At 61.5% G+C, this 22,173-nt stretch overlaps 1 protein-coding gene across 3 annotated transcripts; it reads right to left on the bottom strand.

Annotated features, from left to right (window-relative positions):
• Positions 1-4,363: 4,363 nt before the first annotated feature.
• Rcc1l (RCC1 like) lies at positions 4,364-20,048 on the bottom strand. Of its 3 annotated transcripts, none has more exons than XM_078023935.1 (11): positions 19,874-20,048; positions 17,092-17,221; positions 16,059-16,187; positions 15,462-15,528; positions 14,373-14,424; positions 12,922-13,006; positions 11,798-11,979; positions 9,127-9,214; positions 7,812-7,985; positions 6,133-6,218; positions 4,364-5,081 (listed from the first exon to the last, which is right to left on the bottom strand). In XM_078023935.1, the coding sequence occupies exons 2-11, from the start codon at positions 17,144-17,146 to the stop codon at positions 5,004-5,006; spliced, it is 996 nt and encodes a 331-aa protein (XP_077880061.1). In that variant the 5' UTR covers positions 17,147-17,221; positions 19,874-20,048; the 3' UTR covers positions 4,364-5,003. The 3 variants fall into 3 exon arrangements, with proteins under 3 accessions (XP_077880061.1, XP_077880060.1, XP_021584282.1); XM_078023934.1 differs by lacking the exon at positions 19,874-20,048 and adding an exon at positions 19,359-19,778; XM_021728607.3 differs by lacking the exon at positions 19,874-20,048 and adding an exon at positions 18,195-19,036.
• Positions 20,049-22,173: the final 2,125 nt, after the last annotated feature.

Below are 22,173 nucleotides of genomic sequence, written 5' to 3'. Positions count from 1 at the left end.
CTCCCAGAGCTTAGCTCCCACTTCCCACCGCACACTCAGCCCACTGTGCTGGGTTCTGGGGACCCAGGGACCCACCATGGCCTCCACACCTGGGCCTGAAGCCATGGGCACCAGCCACCAGAGGGAGTGCAGAGCCAGGACAGACCACAAGGGGGTGCTCTGCGCCTGCCCAGCAGTGGGGGACAGACCTCAAGAAGCCAGGGCACGGGGAGGAGCCTGGTTGGACCAGAGGGACCCAGGAAGATGGACCAGAGGGACCCAGGAAGATGGACCAGAGGGACCCAGGAAGATGGACCAGAGGGACCCAGGAAGATGGACCAGAGGGACCCAGGAAGATGGACCAGAGGGACCCAGGAAGATGGACCAGAGCGCAGAGGCTGAGAAGCAGAGGGAGCCAGGGCTGGGGGAAGAAGTGGGGGGTGGGGAGACAGAGAGGCTGGGCGAGGCCGAGACTGGAATCCAGGGGGTGACCCAGCCAGCTGACCACCTCAGGCTTCTGTGCAGAACAGTGGGTTCCAGGTTGCTGAGACGGATGAGGGGGAAAGTGGGATGTCCAGGTCCGGCGTCCTGCCTCATTTCTCAGGAGACAGGCTCTGACTGGCTCAAGGTCATCTCCTGGCCCTTCCCAATGCAGGTCAGGGGTGGCAGGGCCTGTTCTGGAGGCAGAAGACCAGCGGGCGTCCAGCCAGCCGCTCAGAACCATTATTTGTGCTTCCCTCCCTGGGTGGGGTGAACTCTGGGATGGCGCCTTGGCTGCTCCTTGGCAGGGGCTCAGCCACAGGTCAGAATCCCTGGGGAGGCCAGGCACGGTGGCCCACGCCTGTCATCCCAGGGGCTCGGAGGCCAAGGCAGGAGGATGGCGAAGTTCAAAGCCAGCCTCGGCAATAGCGAGGCGCTAAGCAACTCAGTGAGACCCTATCTCTAAGTAGAATACAAAACAGGGCTGGGGACGTGGCTCAGTGGTCAAGAGACCCTGTGCTGGAACCAACCAGAGACCAGATCTGCCGGCCTTGGTTTCAACACAGTGTTTAAAGCTCAGAAACAGGAAGCCGAGGCCACAGCAGGAGGGCGTCGTCTGGATCTTTTGCTGTTACATGGCCTTATGTGGCCACATCTCAACAAAGGGCTGTGTAGGGAGAGCAGCAGGCCTGGACATGCGGCATAGGGACGGTCTAGAAAGCAGGGTTGTCCTGTTAGGGACACAGCGAGGGGAGGGCAGCGCAGAACGGGACGGAAAGATGGAGGAGCCCTACAGCGGTTGGTGGAGGGACATCACGTCTTAGACGGTCCCCAGGACTCCACCGACTACAGGGGACGCAGCCAGCAGCTGTCCAGGGGCATCTCCGCCCACGGGAAGCCGTGCCGGGAGCTCCCCCGTGTCCTGTGCACCTCCTGGTCACCATGGGGCCTGGCGTGGAGGCAGGGGCTGGCAGTCTCCAGCCAGCCGTCGGGACAGCCAGGGCTGCAGTCAGGGGGGGCCGGAGCGCTGTGGACCCCAAAGGCAGATGTCAAAACTTCAGGGACAGACGAGGGGCCCAGCAGTTGCCCTCTTGGTGCACCAGAGTGGGAAACAGGTCACACGAAACCTGTGTGACCCAATGGGCAGGGTGGGGGGGTGGCTGAGTGGCAGGTCCCTTGCCAGGCAGGCACAAGGCCCTGGGTGCCATCCCTGACACTGGGAAAAAATGCCCAAAACAGGTGCTGAGCGCTCAACCACTGTGACACAGACAGGGGTGCATGGCACTGTCCATGTCACCACAGCTGGGGGGGACCCAACTCTCCACTAAGAGACAAACGACAGAGGAGCTCCCAGATGTCCTGTCACCAGATGGTCTGGTGCCAGCGCGTGGCAGGGGTGAGCACCCAGGGCTCATGGGCACACTGTGCCCGAGGCACCCCAGGGCACTGCTGTGCACACCGTTCCCATGGCCGCTCCCAGGGCAGGAGGCCTGGTCAGAGGCCAGCCACCCAGCGTGTGGGCTCCCAAGACGGGCGGCCGCCCACCCCTGGGCAGGCGCTCGGGAGCACGCGGGGCATCCATCGACTTCACCTTGGGGGTCCTCCCACTGGGTTGAGGTCTGGCTGCTGCAGCTCTAGAACTAGCTTGTAACCATCAACCTCACCTTGTCCAGTTGTCACCAAAGGGGACACAATGAGGGCCCTTCGAAGATGGGCGAGGTTCCAGGTGAGCTCTGCTGGATTCCTGGCATTGGCTGCCATACTCTCTACCAGAGCCCCAGCAGGACCCTCGATGGTCACCAGGAGTGTCCCCCACCAGGGACACCTGGACTGTGCCTTACCAGCAGGATGCCCAAGGCCTGGTCAGAGGCGACCAAGGGTCTGGGCTCACCCTTTTAAACCTGACTACTGAGCCAGGTGCCATGGCGCACCCCATAATCCCAGCAACTCAGGAGGCTAAGGCAGGAGGATGCCGAATTCAAGGCCAGCCTCTGCAACTTAGTAAGGCCCTGTCTCAAGATTACAAAAATAAAATAAAAAGGGCTGTGGATGTGCTGGTGGTGAAGCAGCCCAGGGTCAGTCTCCCGGCCAAAAACATGACCCCAACCAGACAGCTGAGCGGGCACGTTGGTGCGCCCGGACCAAGAGGGGTGTGGCCAGGGAGCTCCAGTGCTGTCCCCAGCAGAGTCCACTTGGCCGCTGCTGATCCCGTTAAGCCAGCTTGTAAGGAGTCTGGAATCTTTGTGCAAGGGCGGGACTGGGGACTGAACCCAGGGACACTTTGCCACTGAGCTACACCCAGCCCTTTTTAAGCACCCCTGCCAGCCCCTGAGCAGCAGGGCCCAGACTGGAGTTCCTTCATGGGTGCAGCACAGTCACCGAGGGGGCTGGGAAACGCACCTCGAGAGGAGGGGGCAACGTGGGGTCCTGGGCAGGGCATGCTCCTGGCACAGAGGGCCGCCTCAGGGCCTTGCCAGTGCTGGGTGGTCCCCCAAGGCCATCCGAAAGGGCCTGTCACATGGGGCTGCGGGGGGGAAGCTGGGACCTGGGGACGGGTTCAACCCCAGGACCCAAAGCAGAACACACACAGCCAGCGACACTCCAGACACAAGAGGAGGCTGCCCCTGGCCCCTGCGGGAGGGGCTCTGTGAGCTGATTTCAGTGTCGCCCAGGAACCCCGTGGAGCAGGGCCAGCACAGCACTGGCCTGAGGGGGAGACCAGACGCCCAGGAGCCATTCTGCCCAGGAGGGATGACAGTGGCCCTGAGCAGCTGAAGCAGGACACACTGCAGCCCCCATTCCAGCTCCCCGCTGGCTGCTGGCCACAAAGGAAGGACAGTCTGGCCCTAGAGTGGCCAGAGGGCACAGGGCCGGCACGTGGCTGGGTCCCCCAGGTGTCCTTCCCTTGCTCACTGACCTCCGGGTCCCCCAGGTGTCCTTCCCTTGCTCACTGACCTCCGGGTCCCCCAGTATCCTTCCCTTGCTCACTGACAGGAGGTTGTAGCAGGAACAAAGGAGATCACAGCAACCGCCCAGGGGCATGGCGGAGGGTGCCTCCAGTGTGGGAGGGGCTGGGAGGGAGGGCAACGCCAGAGCCGGGCAGACGACGGCGGGTCAGGGCCTGGCTCGTGGCAGAGGAGCCCCAACCCACCAGGGCAGGGCTGCCCGCAGAGACCCTGACACCTTGGGCTCAGGAGACCCGGGGGGCCACCGCACACCGGGGCTGCAGCCGAGGTCACGCTCAGGAGCCTTCCTGACTCTAGCGCTCACCTGGCCACCCTTGGGACCCTCCAGGCCCTGCCCTCCAGATGTGCGGCCAGCCTGTGTCACCATGGGGCGCCTGCCTGTCACTGCAGCAACCTGAGTCAGTCCAGCAGGGCGTCAGCGCAGAGAGTCACACCACTACCACAGGCTTCCCAGTCCCCAGACAGCAGGGGCAGCTCGGCCAAGGAGGTCCCTGAAGCTGCACTGGGCACTCCCCACACACTAACCAGCTGGTTCTCACGGACCCTGGGTGACACCAGGAATAAGCTGCCTGGTGACAGTGACAGTGACACTCCACTTCCACCTGCAACCCTCCCACCCGTTCCCTCCTCCCAGCTGCTCCCGTCCCTGGTCCCCTCTCAAGGTAGGGCTCCCATCGGCACGTGTCCCAGAGCACAATGGCCGGGTCACAGAGGACTCGCCACAAGTATCTGCGCAGCGAGTTACGGCAGCAGCCGGGCGTCACGGGTGGTGGGTCCCCACCTGACCACGGCCCCAGGACCTGGGAGCAGGACTGGCTCGGAATGTCCCAGGCAGGGCCATCCACAGGCCCATCTGCTGGCTTCCATCTGCCTCTTGACCCAAGTCCTGCTCGTCACCGCTGACCTCTTGGTGGTAAGAGACCCCTAGGAGACCTCAAGAGGCAGAAAATAGACTTTATTCCAAAAATATCTGTAAATACTGTTCTAAGGGAAAAGGCCAACAGTGACCAGCGCGGACATGGCCATGACTTCAGATCCTCGTCCACTGGCCCCCAGCCAGGCTGAGCCCCCCAAGCCTCCTCCAGCAAGTGGTGAGCGCGGCGGCAGGACAGGGCGGCGGGAGGGCAGGCCGCTCAGCGAGGAGCCCGCGGGGTCTTGGAGGCTGCTCACTGTCCTCGGGCTCAGCGTGGCGGCGGGCAGGTGGCTGTGTGCACGGGGTCATCCAGCACAAGTTTCACAGGAGCCCGCCTGGCTCACGACCTAACCGAGGCTCACCTGGGTCACTAGGACACACCCAGAGCCCCCTGGTCGCTGTGTCCTGGCAGGCCACCGCCTGAGACCAGACACATCCTGACGCTGAGCCTCCCTGGACAGCCGTCCTGGGCCAACCGGGCCCCGGAGCCCTGAACAGGTGGGTGTGCCAACAGTCGTCCCACACCCTGGCCAGGACCCCTCGGGAGCGTGGCCTACAGAGGGCAGTGGTTCTGTCCCTCCAACATCATTCAAGAGCCCTACCAGGCACTGTGTCCCCACCCTGCTGGGCTGCCTCCAACAGCCCTGGGAGGATCAGGCAGGAGGTCAGATGAACGACTTGGCCAGGGTCACCATGTGGTCCACACCACAGGCCATGTCCACGGGCTCACCGGGCATCGTCACCTGAAGAAACAAGAGCAAGACACCCTTCATTGCAGGCAGCGGCCGCAGGGCCACCAGCCTTGCCAACTTCTCGGGAGGCCACTCCCTCACTGCACCCTGCCCACAAGGGCGGCCATCGCAGCTCACGTCCACACCTGGGACACCTCTGGGGAAGCGAGACGTGTCCTGCACATGTGCATCCCAGAGGCCGCGGCCCTCAGGCCGGTGTCATGTCTGTCCTATCAGAGCAGCTCAAGAGGCCCTCGCTCCTACCCTGTGAGTCCAGTCTGGGGCAGCCCCACCGGCCACTCCACCCAGCGACCCCACTGCAGACACAGGCTGTCCTACTCACAGGTACCTTCAGGGTACACACGCAACACACGTGCACACATGCACACACGCACGCACACATGCACACACACATATGCACACACGCACACAGCTCTGCAGAGACTCCCAGAGGGAACGGGAGACACCAACACAGGCCACTGCACGGATGCGGGGTGGCCCAGGAGGCCGCCCTCCACAGCGTGGCTGTAGTGACTTTCGAGGACACCTCCTAAGCTGGCCGTGAGCCACAATGAGACAAGCTACAATTGAAAAAGGACTCCCACCCCTTAAGATTTGAAAACACCTCCTGCCTGCTGTGTCCCCACTACAGAGCCTGGATGCCCCCAGCAGCTGTGGACAGGCCGTTGACCCTCTTGGGCCACCTAGAGCGCACTCCCGGGGCCACAGGTGAGGACCTGCTCCAGGCCTGGTAGCACCCCTGCCCAGGACAGGCTCTGACAGAGATTCTTGCAGGGACAGGAACACCCGCAGGGCCACTCCCTCCAGCCGCGCCCTCACCAGGCCCCCACAGAGAGCTGACCTCAAGGGAGCCGAGGACAGCGAGCCCTGAAATCCGGGAACCTGGCCTGGCCCCAGCTACCCCTTCACTGCAGCAGGGGGGACAGCCCCCAGCCCAGCCGGGCCCCGCCCCAGGCCCAGCCCCTCTGCATGCTGGGCAGGCACCAGGCACCGGTGGCACCGAGGCTGCTCCCCGCATCCCCGCGTCCCCACCCGGCCTTACCCTCCAGGGGAAGTACTGGTCGTCCAGGCGGCCGATCCCCAGGCACCCACGGAGGTTCTTGCCCCACACGAACAGCTCGCCCTTGTCTGGGGGAAGAGGACAGCAGCTTGGCGGGAGCTGACAAAGAGCCCGTCCCAGGAGCCCGGCCTTGAGGACAGACCTTCTGCAATCAGGCACAGATGGCCTGTCCCCACCTCCTTCCCTCAGTGCTTCCTGGGAAGGGAGAAGCCAGTGTCTTAGGCACCTACCTCATCCTGCCGTCCGACCCCCGGGAGGTGAGTCTGAGGGGTACGTGGCCCTGCCCAGCCCTGCCGGGCCCTGGTGACCCTGCCACACACTCAGGCCACTCCTGGCTTCCTAAGCCACAGAGAGGCTGCTCTTTCTGAGTCCCCCGGGGCCTGCCTGAGCCAGGCCTGGGCCCATGTGCTGTGAGCTGGGGACAGGGCGGTGACAGGACACAGTGATGGGACCCGACCTAGATGAAGAGCTAGAACTAAACAGCCCAACCCACCCATGACCGCAACCACAGAGGCCACAAAGGACACGGACGCAGTCCACGGAAGGGACCCGTGTACTGCTCAAATACAGTCTGTCCCCCAAATCCATGTGGTGGACACCTGGTCCCCCAGGGTAATGGTGAGGACAGTGGAGAGGCCCGGAAGGAGCAGGCGGTCACCAGGGCCTGGCCTCATAAGGGGCTGGTGGAGCTCCCGCGAGGGCTGCCACAGTCGGGCTCAGGCCGTTCCCTGCGTGTGCCCCGCCAGGGTCTCAGGGACCCGCCTTCTGCCAAGCTCTGCATGGCACCGGGAGCCACCTGTCCTGCCCAGCACTCATGCTCACGGCCACTCTCAGGTCATGCTGCCACTGGGAGCAAAGAAAGGACAAAGGAAACTGCCCAGGCCTGGGGTCTTGTGGCTCGGGAGGCTGAGCAGGAAGAGCACAAGTCCAAGGCCAGCCTCAGCCACTTAGTAAGTCCGCAGCGACGTAGTGAGACCCCCTGCCTCTAAATAAAAACCCAAAGGACGGGGTGCAGCTCAGCATGAAGCACCCTGATGGTACCTCCCTGAGGAAAAGAGGCCTTTCCCAGGAGAGGACTGAACACAGGGGTCATCGACAAGTGAGCCGCCTGGTGCAGTCGTACTGCCCAGGGAAACCCACAACCGGGGCACCCAGAGGCCACGGGCCGTGCCAGCCGGGAGGCCCGTGGGACAACTCGTCTCCGACAGCTTGTCATCTGGCCAGGCCATCCTGTGATGGCCCCCAGCACTTTGGAGCAAGGAGCGCTCCACCTCCAGAAACCACAGGGGTCTCCAAACTGCCTCTGGCCACTGCGTGCCCGGGACCGAGCAGGGTCTTGGCCTGCGGGGGTGGCCCACCCACACTCTCCATGGACTCACCCACCTCTGTCAGGGCTTCTCGCACAGCCAACTGGTGCCCTCGAGAGTCACCCAAACATCAGCCTCACCACAAACCACAGAAACCGAGCCCAGTTCCAGGGGAGGAAGAGACGAGGTTGTTCACCCGCAAGCCACGGACGGCTGCTAGCTGTTCCCGGTCAGCCCACCCCGGTCAGCCCGTCCCAGTCAGCCCGTCCTGGTCAGCCCACCAAGGCACCATGGGTTCACAGAGGGAAGGGAGCATGCGGGGGAGCACCTGGGTCCTGCCAGCCGGCCACTTACTAGAAAGGGCAGCAAAGTGGCTGAGCCCACAGCGGATGAGGGAGACCTGGATGTCCGGGTTGAACTCGGTCAGGCCGAAGAGCGTGGGCGGGATCCTCTCCGGAAGGGCACTTTCCACGAGGCTGGGTCCTTTGCCAAGGATTCCGTAGCCCCAGACAAACACGTGTCCTTCCCCTGCGCACAGCAGGTCGGGGTCAGCAGGCCACCCAGCCGAGGCTCCCGCACACCCTGCTCACTATGCCCACAGGGACAGGGGTCGCCTCCCTGGTGGCAAGAAAAGGTTGAAAACACTCCTCCTGTCCTGGCTTCAGTTCCTGCCTCGGCGTCCGCCCAGCTGCTGGCCACCCTCGGAGCCCAGAGCCCACGTCATGCGGCAACCTGGGCGGGGGCAGCCCCTAAATGACCCAGGAAGCCCACATGGCCTCCTGAAGCTTGGAGACAGCTGTCCCTACTAAGGGACCCAGGTCCTCGCTGAGCAGACACATAACACAGACAGTTCCTGGCCAGACCCTTAAACTTTAAGGAAAAAACGTTTTCGTTGGTACCAGGAATCAAACCCAGGGGTGCGCCCCCACGGAGCCACGTCCCCTGAGATGGGCACTCTCCAGGTCCCCTGTGGTCTTGCAAAGTTGCTGAGGCTGCCTTGAGCCTGGGATGCTCCTGCTTCTGCCTGGATATGGTTTTCTGACACCACGTTCTTGATTTTCTCCCCGGACGCTGAGAACCGATGGCTCAGGCCAAGCAAGCGCCCCTCAGGCCTGCAGCTGGGGTGCAGCTCGGGGAGCGCACGGCACAAGCGAGGCCCCAGGTTCCAGCCCTGATACCCATGCCAAGGTTGGTGCTCCTCGGTGTGCCACACACTCACTCTCAGGGCACAGACCTCGGTGTGCGACACACTCACTCGCAGGGCACAGATCTCGGTGTGCCACACACTCGCATGGACCCGGTGTGCCACACGCTCACTCTCAGGGCACAGACCTTGTGTGCCACGTGCTCACTCGCAGGGCACGGACCCTGGTGTGCCACACACTCGCAGGGCAGGGAACTCAGTGTGCCACACACTCCTTTACAGGGCACACAGTGGTAGTGCCCACTCTGTATTTACTTCCTGGCTGGAGAGGGGATCTGGCCGGGCTGAGGGAACAGGGACCCTGCACCCTCGAGGTCTGCTGGAGTGACAGGCTGAGCTGCTCTCTGGCCACATGTGTCACGAAATTCACCAGGCTCGGTACAGCGGATTATCCAATGGCCACGTGAACCTGACAGCCTGGTGAACATGCCCACCAGTCCCCAATGACTACCCAAAGGGTCTCACCGTTCAATAAGGCACAGCCGGTGCCCCCGCAGGCCGCCTGCTTCACAGTCCCCACTCCTGAGAAGGGTAGGCACCGAGGGACGTTCACCTGCAGCGAGAAAGGGCTCCAAGTAGGACAGGCTACGTGGGGAGTGGGCCGTGGGCAGGGCCACATGAGCTCTCTGTCTACTCCAGGGCCATCTCCTGAGCACCGCACAGGCACGAAGCCGGGACCTAGGGACCTGGATGCACAGGGGCTACAGGACCAGCCCACCCTCAAAGAGCACTGGCTGGCCCAGGGGCAGCAGTCAAGGTCAACCTCAGACCTCACGAGCAAAACGCAAGGGGGATCCAGGGGTCTGAGTGGCAGAGCCGTGCAGGCGGGGGAGAGGCAGCCAGGGGGGGCGTCCGTGCCTGAGGCATGAGGAGAGGCAGGAACCAATCAGGCCAGGGTGAAGCGGGGAGCAGGGCGTCCACCTGAGGCAAGAGAGGACAGCCGGGCGTGAAGCCACTCGAGGAGCTCACAGGAGGCCAGAACAAAGGGCCCACGGCCGTGAGTGGCACGGGTGGCCGAGGAGAGGCACTCTGCACAGGCCGTCCTCTGGAGAGTGAACAGGCAGCGCTGGAGGAGCCCAGGGAGCCCTGGGGAGGCCAGGGAGAGTAGCACTCAGGAGCCCGGGGTCAGGGGCAGGTGAGCGGCAGAAAGACACTGAAGCCACAGGAGAGATCTTCTAGTGGAGATGCAGAGGCCAGGAGGGGCGCCCACACCTCGCACGAGGACAGCCAGGAAGGAGTGCGTCCCAGCAGCGCCATGGCCAAGGTCAGAGATGAGGCGGGAAAAGGCTGTCCAGTGCCCTCCTAGTGCCTCTGGCCCCAGGGAGGTCGCTGGTGGCCCTCACGGGAGCCATGGACAAGCTGACAGGCAGAGGCAGACTATAATGGACTGGGTCGAGAACTTGGGGACAAGGTTGAGAACTCGGGGACAAAGACGTGGGGACAGGATGCAAGCATGGCTGAGAGGCCCCCTGGGAAGGGCAGGCCAGAGGGAAGGAGGGAGGGAGGGAGGACAGGCACAGAGTGGACAGGATCCAGCAGGTGCACTGAGGTCGAGGGGAGCCAGCCCCAGGGCAGCCCCTCGGGGGCCGTGACAAATAAGTTGTCTCAGCCACTTGTAAGGCGGCTTGGTGACCAGGTCTCCTGCTGTTCCAGCCCCTGAGGACCCCTTCCCTGAGTGAGGCCACCCAGTACAGGGAGCGGCACTTCCAAGAGGAAGTCACAGGACACCGCCTGGTCAGCACCCTCCTGACAAGGCCAGCTCCACAGTGAGCCACCCCAGAGCAGCCCGAGAGGAGGGACGGAGGCAGCCAGGCACTGGATCTTGCCGGGCCAAGAGCCAGCACAGCGCTGGGCTCCGTCCAGCAGGGCCCTGCCTCCCCCCGGCACAGCAAGGAGGCCAGCAGCAGAGCCCAGGGCAACACAGCCCTGGACAGTCAGGGACGCAGCTGGCCACCTGGCACCCAGCCACGGTCCCTTGTGTTGCTTAGTTCTCTGATTCGGGGTCAGTGTCAGATAATCATGGCCAACGGTGGCTCATGCAACTGTCCCCACAGGAGGTCGGCATAGGGAGGAGCAGCACTCCCTCGAGCCCCTGCCCGCCGTCCACCTCCCACAGATAATGCGCCTCTAAACGACTGGCCTCCTCCCCTGTTGGGTGCCGGGGCACTCAGAGTCCACAGCAGCCTCTGCTGGCCACCAGGCGGGACGCTGAGGAGGCAGCCCCCCATCGGCTGACCTCTGCATGGCCTCACTCAGGTCTGTTACAGCCTCTGCAGCCAGGCGCGGTGGTCACCCTGTCACCCAGCACTCAGAAGGCTGAGGTGGGAGAGTCACCAGTTCCAAGGAAGCCTCGGCACTCAGCGGGACCCCGTGGCAAAATGGAAAGTGACAAAGGCTGGGATGCGGCTCCACGGGTGGCGCCCCCAGGTTCCATCCCCAGGACCATGAAAAATAAGTGAAAGTAAACAAAACCCTGAGTGTCACCAACAATTCCATCGCATCAGGGAACGCGGTGTCTCTGGAAGACACACACTGACCCCCCGGGAATGAGCAGGTACCTAGGTCCCCCTCAGAGCATATCCCAGGGCGGGGACGCGGAAACTGGGGTGGGGCCCCTCCTGTCCTGAACCAGACTCGGGTGGCGCAGCCTGTGAACACCCACCACCCGCACGTGCTCTACAGGTGGGCGTGGCATGCACATCACCCTCCCCAGAATGGCCATTGGCTGGTGATGGCCGCACAGGCACGAGGTGGAAAGACCAGGCCAGCCTCCACCTTCTGCTCCATGGACAGTCTCCCCCAAGACCCTGCATCTGCGGCTTGCGGCCCCCTTCACAGGGCGGGGTTGGGGGCCGGGACAGAGCCCCAGAGATGCTGCTGGCCTGGTGGGCCACGCAGTCTTAGCTCAGGGTCTGTGTCATGCTACTGCCACAGCACACAGGACATCACAGAGACTCCGCAGCCTGCTTCAGACCCTCTGGGAAGGGGGACCTGAAGCCCTGACAGCACCCCTGGCCCCCAATCCCACTCCCCAGGCCCCCGCAGGCCCCAGAGCCCACTCCCCAGGCCCCTGCAAGCCCCAGAGCCCGCTCCCCAGGCCCCCGCAGGCCCGCGTTCCCCACCTCCCCACACGCACCTGAGTGGACTCGGTGACAGAGGCCAGCTGCAGGTACTCCGAGTTCCCCCAACCAAAGAGGCCTCCGTCTGCTGACACGGCCAGGCAGCAGTCCCCGTAGGTGGCGACCTGCACGACCTTCACTCCGGCAAGGTCCCCTCCCAGCTTGGTGGGCACGCTGGTGACATCGTAGTGACCGAGACCTGGCAGGGGAAATGCGCACCTTCAGTTACTCGCCCTTCCCGCAGGCTCGCGCCACGCCAAGCACAATGCTGGCCCCAACAGCACCCGCACAGAAAGCCTGGCCTGCCCTGCTGGCCGCACCCCTGCTCCCACGAGGGAGGACTCGTCACACACAGCTAGTCTTCTTTTTTTAATTTCTTTTTAATATTTTTCAGTTGATGGAACTTTATTTTATTTGCTTATCTATATGAAGTGCTGGGAATGGAACCTGGTGCCTCACACGTAGGAGGCCAGCACTCTACCACTGAGCCACAACCCCAGCCCCACAAATGGCATATTCTTAAGACCCAAAAGGCATGTTTTTAGGGACCCTGGAATTTTTTAGGTCAGAATCAAGTTAGAAACTTTGTAAGATAAGCACGGGGCAAGTGGCCCATGCCTGTGATCCCAGCGACTCAGGGGGCTGAGGCAGGAGGATGGGGAGTCGGAGCCAGCCGACTTAGGGAAGCCCTAAGCAACTCAGCAAGACCCTGTCTCTAATAAGACGTAAAGAAAAGAAAAAGGGCTCGGTGGTTCGGTGGCCCTGGGTTCAATGCCTGGTGCCCCAGATACACACACAGATATACGTAAGAGCAGAGGCTGAAATTGGCCCGTGGTAAAGGACCCTGGGTTAGATCCTAGTAAAGCAAAAACATGAAAAAGGAAATTTAGAAAAATTAACATTACTAAACACCTAAGGAAGGGAGCCTCCACACACAAGTCGGGGCCACAGGAGCAAGTCGCCCTGCAGGGCAAGAGCAGGACCAACAGTGGGGGTCAGGCTGCATGTCCATGGTCATAGGCAGCGGAAAGGGGGTCACAGGCAAGTGCAGAGGACAGCACTCCCCAGGAGCAAGGGAGATGGGGCCCAGTGGGAGGCGGTCCTGGCCCCCAGGGCCACACCACGGCCTCTCATCACGCACCTGTCTGCCCATCGGCGCCCCATCCACAGGAGTAGACCTCGCCTCGATCCGTGAGGAACAGGCTGTGATCCTGTCCGCAGACCACCTGGAGGACACCAGTGGGCAGAGGAGACCCTCTCTCAGGGAGTTCCCAGGCCTGCTCTCCCCTCCTCGCAGCCAGAGCAGCAGCTCCTGAGGCCAGGAGGGGGCCAGGAGGGGGGGGGGCAGGGAGGGGATGAGGGAGGGGGCGAGGGGGGACAGGGAGAGGGGCCAGGGAGGGGGCCAGGGAGGGAGGGCCCACCCTCACCCTACCCCTGCGCCCCCCTAACCACCACCACGCCCCACCCTGGCCAGCTCCAGCTCAGCCTCAGCCTCAGCCCCAGTCCCCTTCGTCCCTTTCACCGCTGGAGCCCGAGTCTGTCCTGGGCCTCCTGCCTCTCCCTCTCCCCACACCTGGCTGCTCTATTCCCAAGGCCCACTGCCACCCCACGCTGGTCTCCAGACCTGGTCTCTAACTGCCTCAGGAGAAGCAGGCCACAGCAGGACCACCCAGGACAGACTCAGGAGGTCTGGTGACACCCGAAGCCACTCATCCATGGGTGGAGGATGGGGACTTGAGCCCACAGGCACCTGGGGCTGCGCAGGAGGCTCTGCCTCTCCCATGACCCCTGACCAAGCCCCCACGTCCCCCATTCTGCTGGCCAGTCACTCTGGATCCCAGGGTGCCCTCCCTGCTCCTCTCCTGACCCCGAAGCCTGGCTGCCCTGGGAGTCTATGACCCCACCCTCCCAGACTCCCCTCCTGGCCTCCACGCCTCTCCCCTCTACTTCCCACCAGGGCTAAGTCGTCTTTCTGGAAGGTCACAACTCGGCAGCCACCTCCCCTGGAACACATTCCTTTGGAGATGCTGGACATGGACCTGGGCCTGGCACACACCACGCACCCCTGCCCTGCTGAAAACCTTACAGCCCACTGCCCAAGGACAAGGCCCTCAGGGCTCCACTCCCCACCAGTGCCCAGACCGTGCGTCATCCACTCCCGCCTGCCCTCCTGACCGCTGCAGAGCACACTACCGCGAGCACAGCAATGACCACCAGCCACACCCCAGGCCTGCTTGGGCCTCCAGGATGCCCCTCCCCTCCTGCTGGGCAGCACCCCAGCCTCAGCAGGAATACCCGAGGCTAAGTGTTTATCCTAAGTGGCCATCGGGTGCCTGGGTACCACCCCACAGGCCCCCACTCCAGGTGGACGCAGCTGGGCAGGCAGCCTGGTCTCCAAGGGAGCCTCACCCCCGCCCCAACTCTTCTAGACCCCCCTTCCAGGGTTCAGAAGGAACCTGGTCTCCAGCGCGGGCCAGGAGTCCTGACCAGAGTAACCTGACCCTTCAGGAAGTTCCCCTAACCGCCTGCCAGCACCCCGCCCAGTGTCGATCCTTCCAAAGCATCCGGGGACAGGAGGAGCCCGTCTCTTACCTGGACCACCTGCCCATCAAAGTCCTGCATCCTGTGGATCTTGTGACTTTCACTAGAGCCAAGAAGAGGAGACGTGGCCATCAGCCCTGCACAAGCCGGGCCCTTAACCCTAGCCGGTAGCCCAACCCCATGTGCACAGGGCCACCTCAGAGTACAGCAGGCCTGGGGGGACAACCCACACAGTGAAACTCAAGGCGTCTCTTCCTCCCCGCGGTACTGGGGACTGACCCAGGGGCACTCTGCCACTGAGCCCCTTCATTTAGTTATTTATTCGGAAACCAGGTATCGCTAGGTCGCCAAGGCTGGCCTCCAGCTTGCGCTCCTCCTGCCTCAGCCTCCCACACAGCTGGGGTTACAGGCGTGGCCACCGCACCAGCTTGATGTGAGGTTTTTTAAATATTCTTAGTTGTTGGACAATAATTTAATTTTACTTATTTTTTTATGTGGTGCTGAGGATCAAACCCAATGCCTCACCTGTGCTGGACAACGCTCTGCCCCTGAGTCACAGCCCAGACCTCGACATGACTTTTGTATGAGGACAGAGACTAGCACTCAGGCCACCAGCATCAAGCAAGGAACTAGTGGAATTTTTTCTTTTTTAATACAAAATGAAAAAACTGAAATGAAGGTGAACTTTTTAAGTTAACCAATTTGAAAACGTGGTTAACTTAAATAATTCCCCTTCATTTAAAGTAAAAAGGTTATAAAAATTAATTCAGCCGGGCGCAGTGGTGCACGCCTGTGATCCTAGAGGCTCGGGAGGCTGAGGCAGGAGAATCAGGAGTTCAAATCCAGCCTCAGCAACTTAGCCAGGTGCTGAGCAACTCCGTGAGACCCTGTCTCTAATAAAATTCAAAACAGGGCTGGGGATGGGGCTCAGTGGTCAGTGCCCCTGAGTTCAATCCCCGGTACTCCCCAAAAAATTAGTTCAAAGGTTTGTACACATGACGACCAAGGCTCACCCCTCACCCCCAAGCTCATGTCTGAGCCCACCCCCAGCAGAACCGCCCCAGGGATTCCCCCAGGGGTACGGAGCCCCGGCTCTCACCCTGCGGCCACTCAGGTCTGGGGGCAGAGCTCGGCACGCACCTGTACACTTCATTCTCCACGACCTTCCGGCCACACTGCCCATACGAGTTGTTCCCCATGCTGAACACTGGAAGGGACACAGCCGACCCAGTCCACAATCCACCGCGCAGGCTCATGGGATCCCAGCAGACCAGGGCCACCAGGGTCTCCGGAGCCGTCCCCCACAGCTGCCCATCCCGACTGCCACGGGGCTCCCTCCTGCAACACCCGCCTCCAGGGACACCTCAGGCCTTCTGGGTCCCCGTGCCCTGGTCCCACCTCCTGGGAATTCCACAGTGTGGGCAAGTCCCCGTCCCTGTGCCTGTGGCCAGGCTGCACGGACACCAAAGGCCCTGGTGAGGGCCTCCTGAGGCCACTTCTGCCTTCCCCCATCAGGCACCTTGGCCAGGAGGAGAAGCGGGAACAAAGCGGCTTTGCTGCCTCTCCCTGGACACAAGCCCTCTGCAGAGGGACCTCAGGCACAAGGACCTCGGCCTGAGAGGCCACACTAGGGGAGGTGCGAGCAAACAGACCCTTTGTGTGCACACAGCCCAGTGCAGAGACCTCCCGAGGAGTCAGCAAGCCCACCAATGGCCCTCCCGCAGGGAGGGCACTCACCTCCCTCACTGTCCGTCAGGACCAGGGAGTGCGCCCTGCCACAGGACACCTGCAGCACCCGGGTCTCCTGAGGCCTGTCCAGGGGCAGCGGGACGGGCGACGGCTCCAGGACGTACTCGTAGCCCCTGGCTGCAGAGGACCGCAGGTCAGAGCGAGGCAGCGGCCAAGGCCACCTCCGGCAGCAGGAACCGCCATCCACCCCGTTCCCCACAGAGTCAGGGGGGAAGCTCCCGGTGCCCGTCGGGGCCAGGAACCCAGTGGTCACTGAACCGCACACTGGGCCTCCTTGGGAATCTCCTGGGGCTCCAGAGGCTGCGGCCGGTCTGGACAAGTCAGTGATCCGCTAAGGGAAACTCAGGGAGGGGAGGCTCAGGGTGGCACCTGCTCTGCATGCGCCAGGCCTGGGGTCCCCCCAGCGCCGCTCAAGGCCTAGTGGGCCAGAAACATGGAGGGCGGCCTCTCAGGGCCAATGAGGCCCGACCCTGACGCCAGGCTTCTCTGATACAGAGCCTAAAACAGGCCAAGACAAAACAAGTGCGCTCTGACCCAGGCAGAAACAGACTGCAGGTGGACGGGGACACGGGAGGCAGCCTGCTGTGTAGGTGGACAGGGACTCGGGACGTGGGAGGCCTGCCCGCTGGCGTCGGGCTGATGGCTCCTGTCTTAAGAGTAAAACTGCTCTGTAGTGGCACCTCAGCTCACAGCCACCTTGGTTCCTGTGGCTCTCGTGACAAGGCCTGCTTCCTAAACGTCCTCGTCGGCCGTTCCTGACCCTTTACATCTGAAGCCCCAAACGCAGGGACAAGCCCGGGGTCTGGAGGGCCCACTGGTCTCCTCCCAGGCCACGTCCAGGCACGGGCACCCGGGGCCAAGCGGGAGCAGCCACTGCCCACCCCGGTGCCCACCCTGCTGCCGAGGGTCCCCGCTGCTGCTGACCAGGGTGAGCTCCAGCTGGCCGGGGTCACGAGCCAGCCTCTCAGTCCCACTCCGGCCGGAGGTGCCCACGCCAGCGCAGGCTCCTGCGGCCCCGCACCTTTGTCCCTCCGGCTCCTCTGAAACCCGAGCTGGGAGTCCTTGTTGAGCCCCATGCCCCACACCTTGGTGATGTCCTTGGTCCTGGAGGACAGCAGTGTGAATCCATAGCCACAGGCCGCAGAGGAGATCTGAAAGAAGCCCCGAGCGCAGAGTGGTGACACACCCATGTGACCAGCAGTGCACCTCGTTCACCCCCGAGTCACCCACAAACCAGGACTCTCATCCCACCCAAGGCCATTAGGGGCCTCGGCCTGCTCTCGGCCCAGCCTGCCATCTGTGTGGCCGGAGGGACACTGCCTCTCCAGGGACTCCGGAAGCAGGCGTCCGCTGGGTGGCCCTGAAGACAGGTGCCACGGCAACTGGGGTCCCGCAGCGACAGCACCTCCTCAACCATGGGGCACGCGGGTGACCCAGGCCCTTGGGGTTAGGCCCCTGGAGGTGCCCCTCGCCCCAGGCTGTGCTGCGACCCCAGATGAGCAGAGGGGAGGCTGCCCCAGGGTGTCACAGGGACAGAGAAGACAAGATCCAAACAAATGGGAGACAGTCCCGCCCACTGAGGGGAGGAGCACAACAGTTTCCATGGCAACTCTGCACACTGAACCCCCTCAAGCCCCAGTGAGAAGGCTGTGGAGGGATGTGGCCCAGGGTCGAGTGTCCGGGTCCCATCCCCAGCACAGCAAGACACACAGGGCTGGCTGGAGCCCCGGGTCAGCACCTGCCCAGCAGGCACGAGGCCCAGTTCAACCCCAAGCACCATAAAAATACCTAAGAACCCCAGAAGGGATTTTTGCAGAAATGGACAAGCCAAGCCTAAAATTCAAAGGACCCAGAGGAGGCAGACCATTGTTTAAAAAGGACAAGAACCAGGCACGGTGGCACATGCTATAACCTCAGCTACTCGGGGGCTGAGGCAGGAGGATCACAAGTCCAAGGCCAGCCTCAGGAGCCTAGTGAGAACCTGCCTCAGAAGGGCAGAGGGTACAAGTCAGTGGTAGGGTGGCCCTAAGCTCCGTCCTGTCCCCCACACACGGGGAGGACAGGGCTGGGCAGAGCTCCCACCTCCAAAGAGTCTGAGGGCGGCCTCCTGACTGCAAAGCTCACCACAAGCCATAGCCATCCAGACAGTGACCAAGACGGGTCATTCTGACGTGAGGGTGGACACAGCTTCATGAAGACAGCTGGGAGTCCAGAAGTCGATCCTTGCCTTTAGGTCACCCCATGTCCCACCAAGGGAAGGGCAGGTATGGTTGCTTGGACAACAGACCTCGGACCCTGCCTCACCCCACAGGCCCAAACCAGCTCACAGGGGCTCAGAGACTTAAATACAAGAGCCAAAGCCACCCAGTGAACAAGGGTGCAAACTTGGGTCTGGCAGATCCCTTGGATGAGCCACTAAAGCACAACCTACAGCAGAAAAACGGGTTGAGGAAATTCATCAAGATGGAAAACATCGCTCCTCAAGACACTGCCCAGAAAACAAGCGCTACCTAGGAGAAGCCAGGAGAACCCTGCGGTAACGTGCCCAGGGCCCAGGACTGGGGACTCAACACGGCCAATCCGCCAGGGGGTCAAGTGGGGAGGCTGAGGCAGGAGGACTGCAGGTTCCAGCCAGTCCGAGCTTGGCTCAGCTCCCATCCCCAGCCCCTTGCTTTTCACCGGGTTGGAACAGAAGTCTCCCTTTCTCTGTCCCCCGTTTCTGGTCCAGAGATCACTGGCGGACTTGGCAGAGAAGTCAGAAGCCCAACTGGACAAGGTGCCTCCTTTTCATGGCCTACCAGGGCCTCCACAGCCACACAGACAGTCCCAACCTCATGTCAGCTTCAGGGTCCTCTGGCTGCCACCCCTCCAAATCTAGGACCTGCCTCCTTCCCAGGTCAGTCATTCCACCGTCCCGCTGGGCTCGCTCCTTCTTAATGCCTTGTCCCTAAGGAGTCCCCAGCCTGCCCCCAGCAATCCGTGCTGCAGGCCTCCCAGTCCTCCCCGACCTCCCTCTCCCCTCCTTCCTCCCTCCCCGGCCTCCTCCCTTCCTCACTCCTTCTCCCCCGACTCCCCCTCCGGTCCTTCCTCCCTCCCCAGCCTCCCTTTTCCTCCTCCTCCCCGGCCCCCCCCCTCCAGTTCTTCCTCCCTCCCCAGTCTCCCTCTCCCTCCTCCTCGGCCTCCCTCTCCCTCCTCCTCCTCGGCCTCTCCTTCCCTTTCCTACCTCCCTCCCCAGCCTCCCTCTCCTGCCCCCGCCAACCCGCCTCACTCCCCGGGCGCCCAGCGCACCCTCTGCGGCAGCTCCAAGCGGTAGGGCAGCGGCTGCACCCTCCGGCGCGGCGGGCGGGCACGCGTGGCAGGCGCGACTCTGGGCAGCACGAAGCTGGGCACGCCTAGCGCCCCCGAGAAGCTGAAGCCCCACACGAAGACGCGGTCCGCTCGGGCCGCGCGCTCTCCCACATACTGCAGCACCGGCGCCTCGGCCTCGGCCTCGGCCGCCTCGCGCCGGCTCCGGGAGCGCCCGGCCGCCGTCCAGTGCCCGCGCCCCTGCCCCGGGCCCGTCAGCCGCCGCCCCAGCCGAGCCAGCGCCGCCGACGCCATGCTTCGCTTCACGCCTCAGCCGCCGCCGGGCGCCGCCATCTTGCGTCACCCCTGATTTCCCGTGTGGGCGGAAGCGGCCGCCGCCATGTTTGCTGCTGGCGGAAGGCGGCGAAGCGGACCAGTTCTTGAACCCAGGGGCCCAGGGCCACTTATCCGTCTCGTACTGCTCCGAGCTGCCCGTCCTAGCCTCCTGGGCTCCCTACCCCTTGTCCTTTCTCAGCTGGTTCCTTGCAGCTGGGCCCACTCCCGTCGCTCTTCTCAGGCTCTCATCTTTAAAATGAGAAGCTGAAAAACTGCACCGGCTGCGCGGGCCGCGGCGGCGCAGCCTGGAGTCCGAGACTGGAGGCCGGCGGGGCGGAGGCCGGCGGGTCCTGATGCGCGCTGCGCCACCGCGCCCAGCCCTTATCTCGCTTTCTGTCTGTTGCTGGTCCTGGAATTCACCCAGGGTCAATGTGCTCCCAAGGCCAGTTAAAAGGATTTCCCTGTGCGGGGATGCTCCTTGTACCCCTCCTGTGAAGCATGAGCCACCTCAGCGGGGCTCAGACCTCAGGTGACATGCCAGCGGGGACAAGCGTCACGGTTTTCACTGTTAATGCAAGATAGAAAGCTCAGCCGAGCCGGGCGCAGTGGCGCGCGCCTGTGATCCCAGGGACTCACTCGGGAGGCCGAGGCAGGAGGATGGCAAGTTCAAAGTCAGCCTCAGCAACTTAGAGAGGACCTGTCTCAAAACATTTTTTAAAAGACTGGGGATTTAGCTCCGTAGTTAATTAAGCACCCCTGGGTTCAGTCACCCGTAGCAAAAAAAAAAAAAAGTCTCTTCTGCGAAAGAAGTCTCATTAGAGGGTAAGGGTGCTGAAAGCCCTTTTGGCGCACAGCGGGCTGTGACTCTGGCTTTATCCAAGTACCTGCTTTGGTGCCACCACAACAGAATCAATTCTTTCTCAGAACGTGACCCACCTCTCAAGACTGTAGGCAGGACCTGGTCCCTGGCTCTGGGACATGTGGGTAAGGGAGACTGTGAATATGGCTATGGAACATACATGTTTATTAAGTGTATGTTGGAACACCAGGCGAGCCTCTCCCGTAGAGCCCTCCAACCCGTGATTTTTTCAGTACTGGGTATTGACCCCAGGGCCCAGGGGCACTTATCCACTGAGCCACATCCCCACTCCTAATTTTTGAAGCAGGGTCTCACTAAGTTGCTTAGGGCCTCACTAAGTTTGTTTGGGGTTTTGTTTTTGTCTTTTTTGGTACCAGGGATTGAATTCAGGGGCACTGGACCACTGAGCCCCATCCGCAGCCCTATTTGGTATTTTATTTAGAGACAGGGTCTCACTGAGTTGCTTAGCGCCTCACTGTTGCTGAGGCTGGCTTTGAACTGTGATCCTCCTGCCTCAGCCTCCCGAGCTGCTGGGATTTCAGGCACCACCACACCCAGCTAGGGTCTCACTAAGTTATTGAGGCTGGTCTCCAACTTGTGATCCTCCTGCCTCAACCTCCCGAGGAGCTGGGATTACAGGCGGCACCACTATGCCTGGGCAATTCTTCATGGTCCTTTGGGAGCAGGACTGTCCTTTTATCTGTGCTTATGTTTTTTCTGATGCATTTGGTCTTAAATGTCTGTTCATTCACAAAACTGAAAATGATGGAAAATAGTAAGCTTTTTGAAAAATCTTTGTCAAAATTTAGAAGCAACAGCCCTAGGTAAGACTTCCAAATTTCTAAAACATTTTGTTTTTAAGGAATATCCAAACAAGAAATCCTTGGTTTATTAAGATTTGAGGTCTAAAGGACAAGCTGCAATGTGAGCCCCAGCCACCAGGTGGCAGTGTGTGCCCGCGAAATCTGTGGGAAGGATCAAAAGTCTGGGGCCAGTTGAGATTGGTAATCACAGCCCGGATTTTATATTTACTATTGAAACTTAGTCGGTTGATCCCCGGTACGTCTAAATAAATAAATAAATTTAAAACTCTTGTTGGCTTTATAGACGCTCTATGGGAGCAGGACTTCCATTTTTGTCTAAAATTTTGCTTGGAAAAGTTGATTCCACAGCAAAACATCAGATTTTGAAATGTCAGCTAATGTCACCCAAGCTAAATTTTACCTCCCACACCGAAGGGACTTTTTCTTGTACATTTTCTATTTTTTAATTTATTTTATTCGTATTTGTGATCTGTTTTGCTTTGCTTTGTTGAGATGGGGTCTCCTGATGTTGCCCAAGGCTGGTCTCCAGCTCCTGGCCTCAAGGAATCCCCCTGCCTCAGCCTCCCAAACAGCTAGGACCAAAGGCTCCTACCACTCTGTCTGGCTGTCTGATATTTTGAGGCAGTTGAAATTCTTTAGTCTCCCAAAGAGGGAACTTAATTAACCTCACGTGTTTTTATGGTTTACTGGGAACTGAACCCAGGGCCTTGTGCATGCGAGGCGAGCACTCTACCAACTGAGCTGTATCCCCATGTTTTACTTTTTATTCATTAACTTTAATTATACCACTGGTAAACTA

Source organism: Ictidomys tridecemlineatus, chromosome 10 (assembly GCF_052094955.1).
Source record: "Ictidomys tridecemlineatus isolate mIctTri1 chromosome 10, mIctTri1.hap1, whole genome shotgun sequence".
Lineage (NCBI taxonomy): Eukaryota > Metazoa > Chordata > Mammalia > Rodentia > Sciuridae > Ictidomys > Ictidomys tridecemlineatus.
Note: the sequence above shows the minus strand (reverse complement) of the source record. Positions and strands in the feature narration are given on the sequence as shown.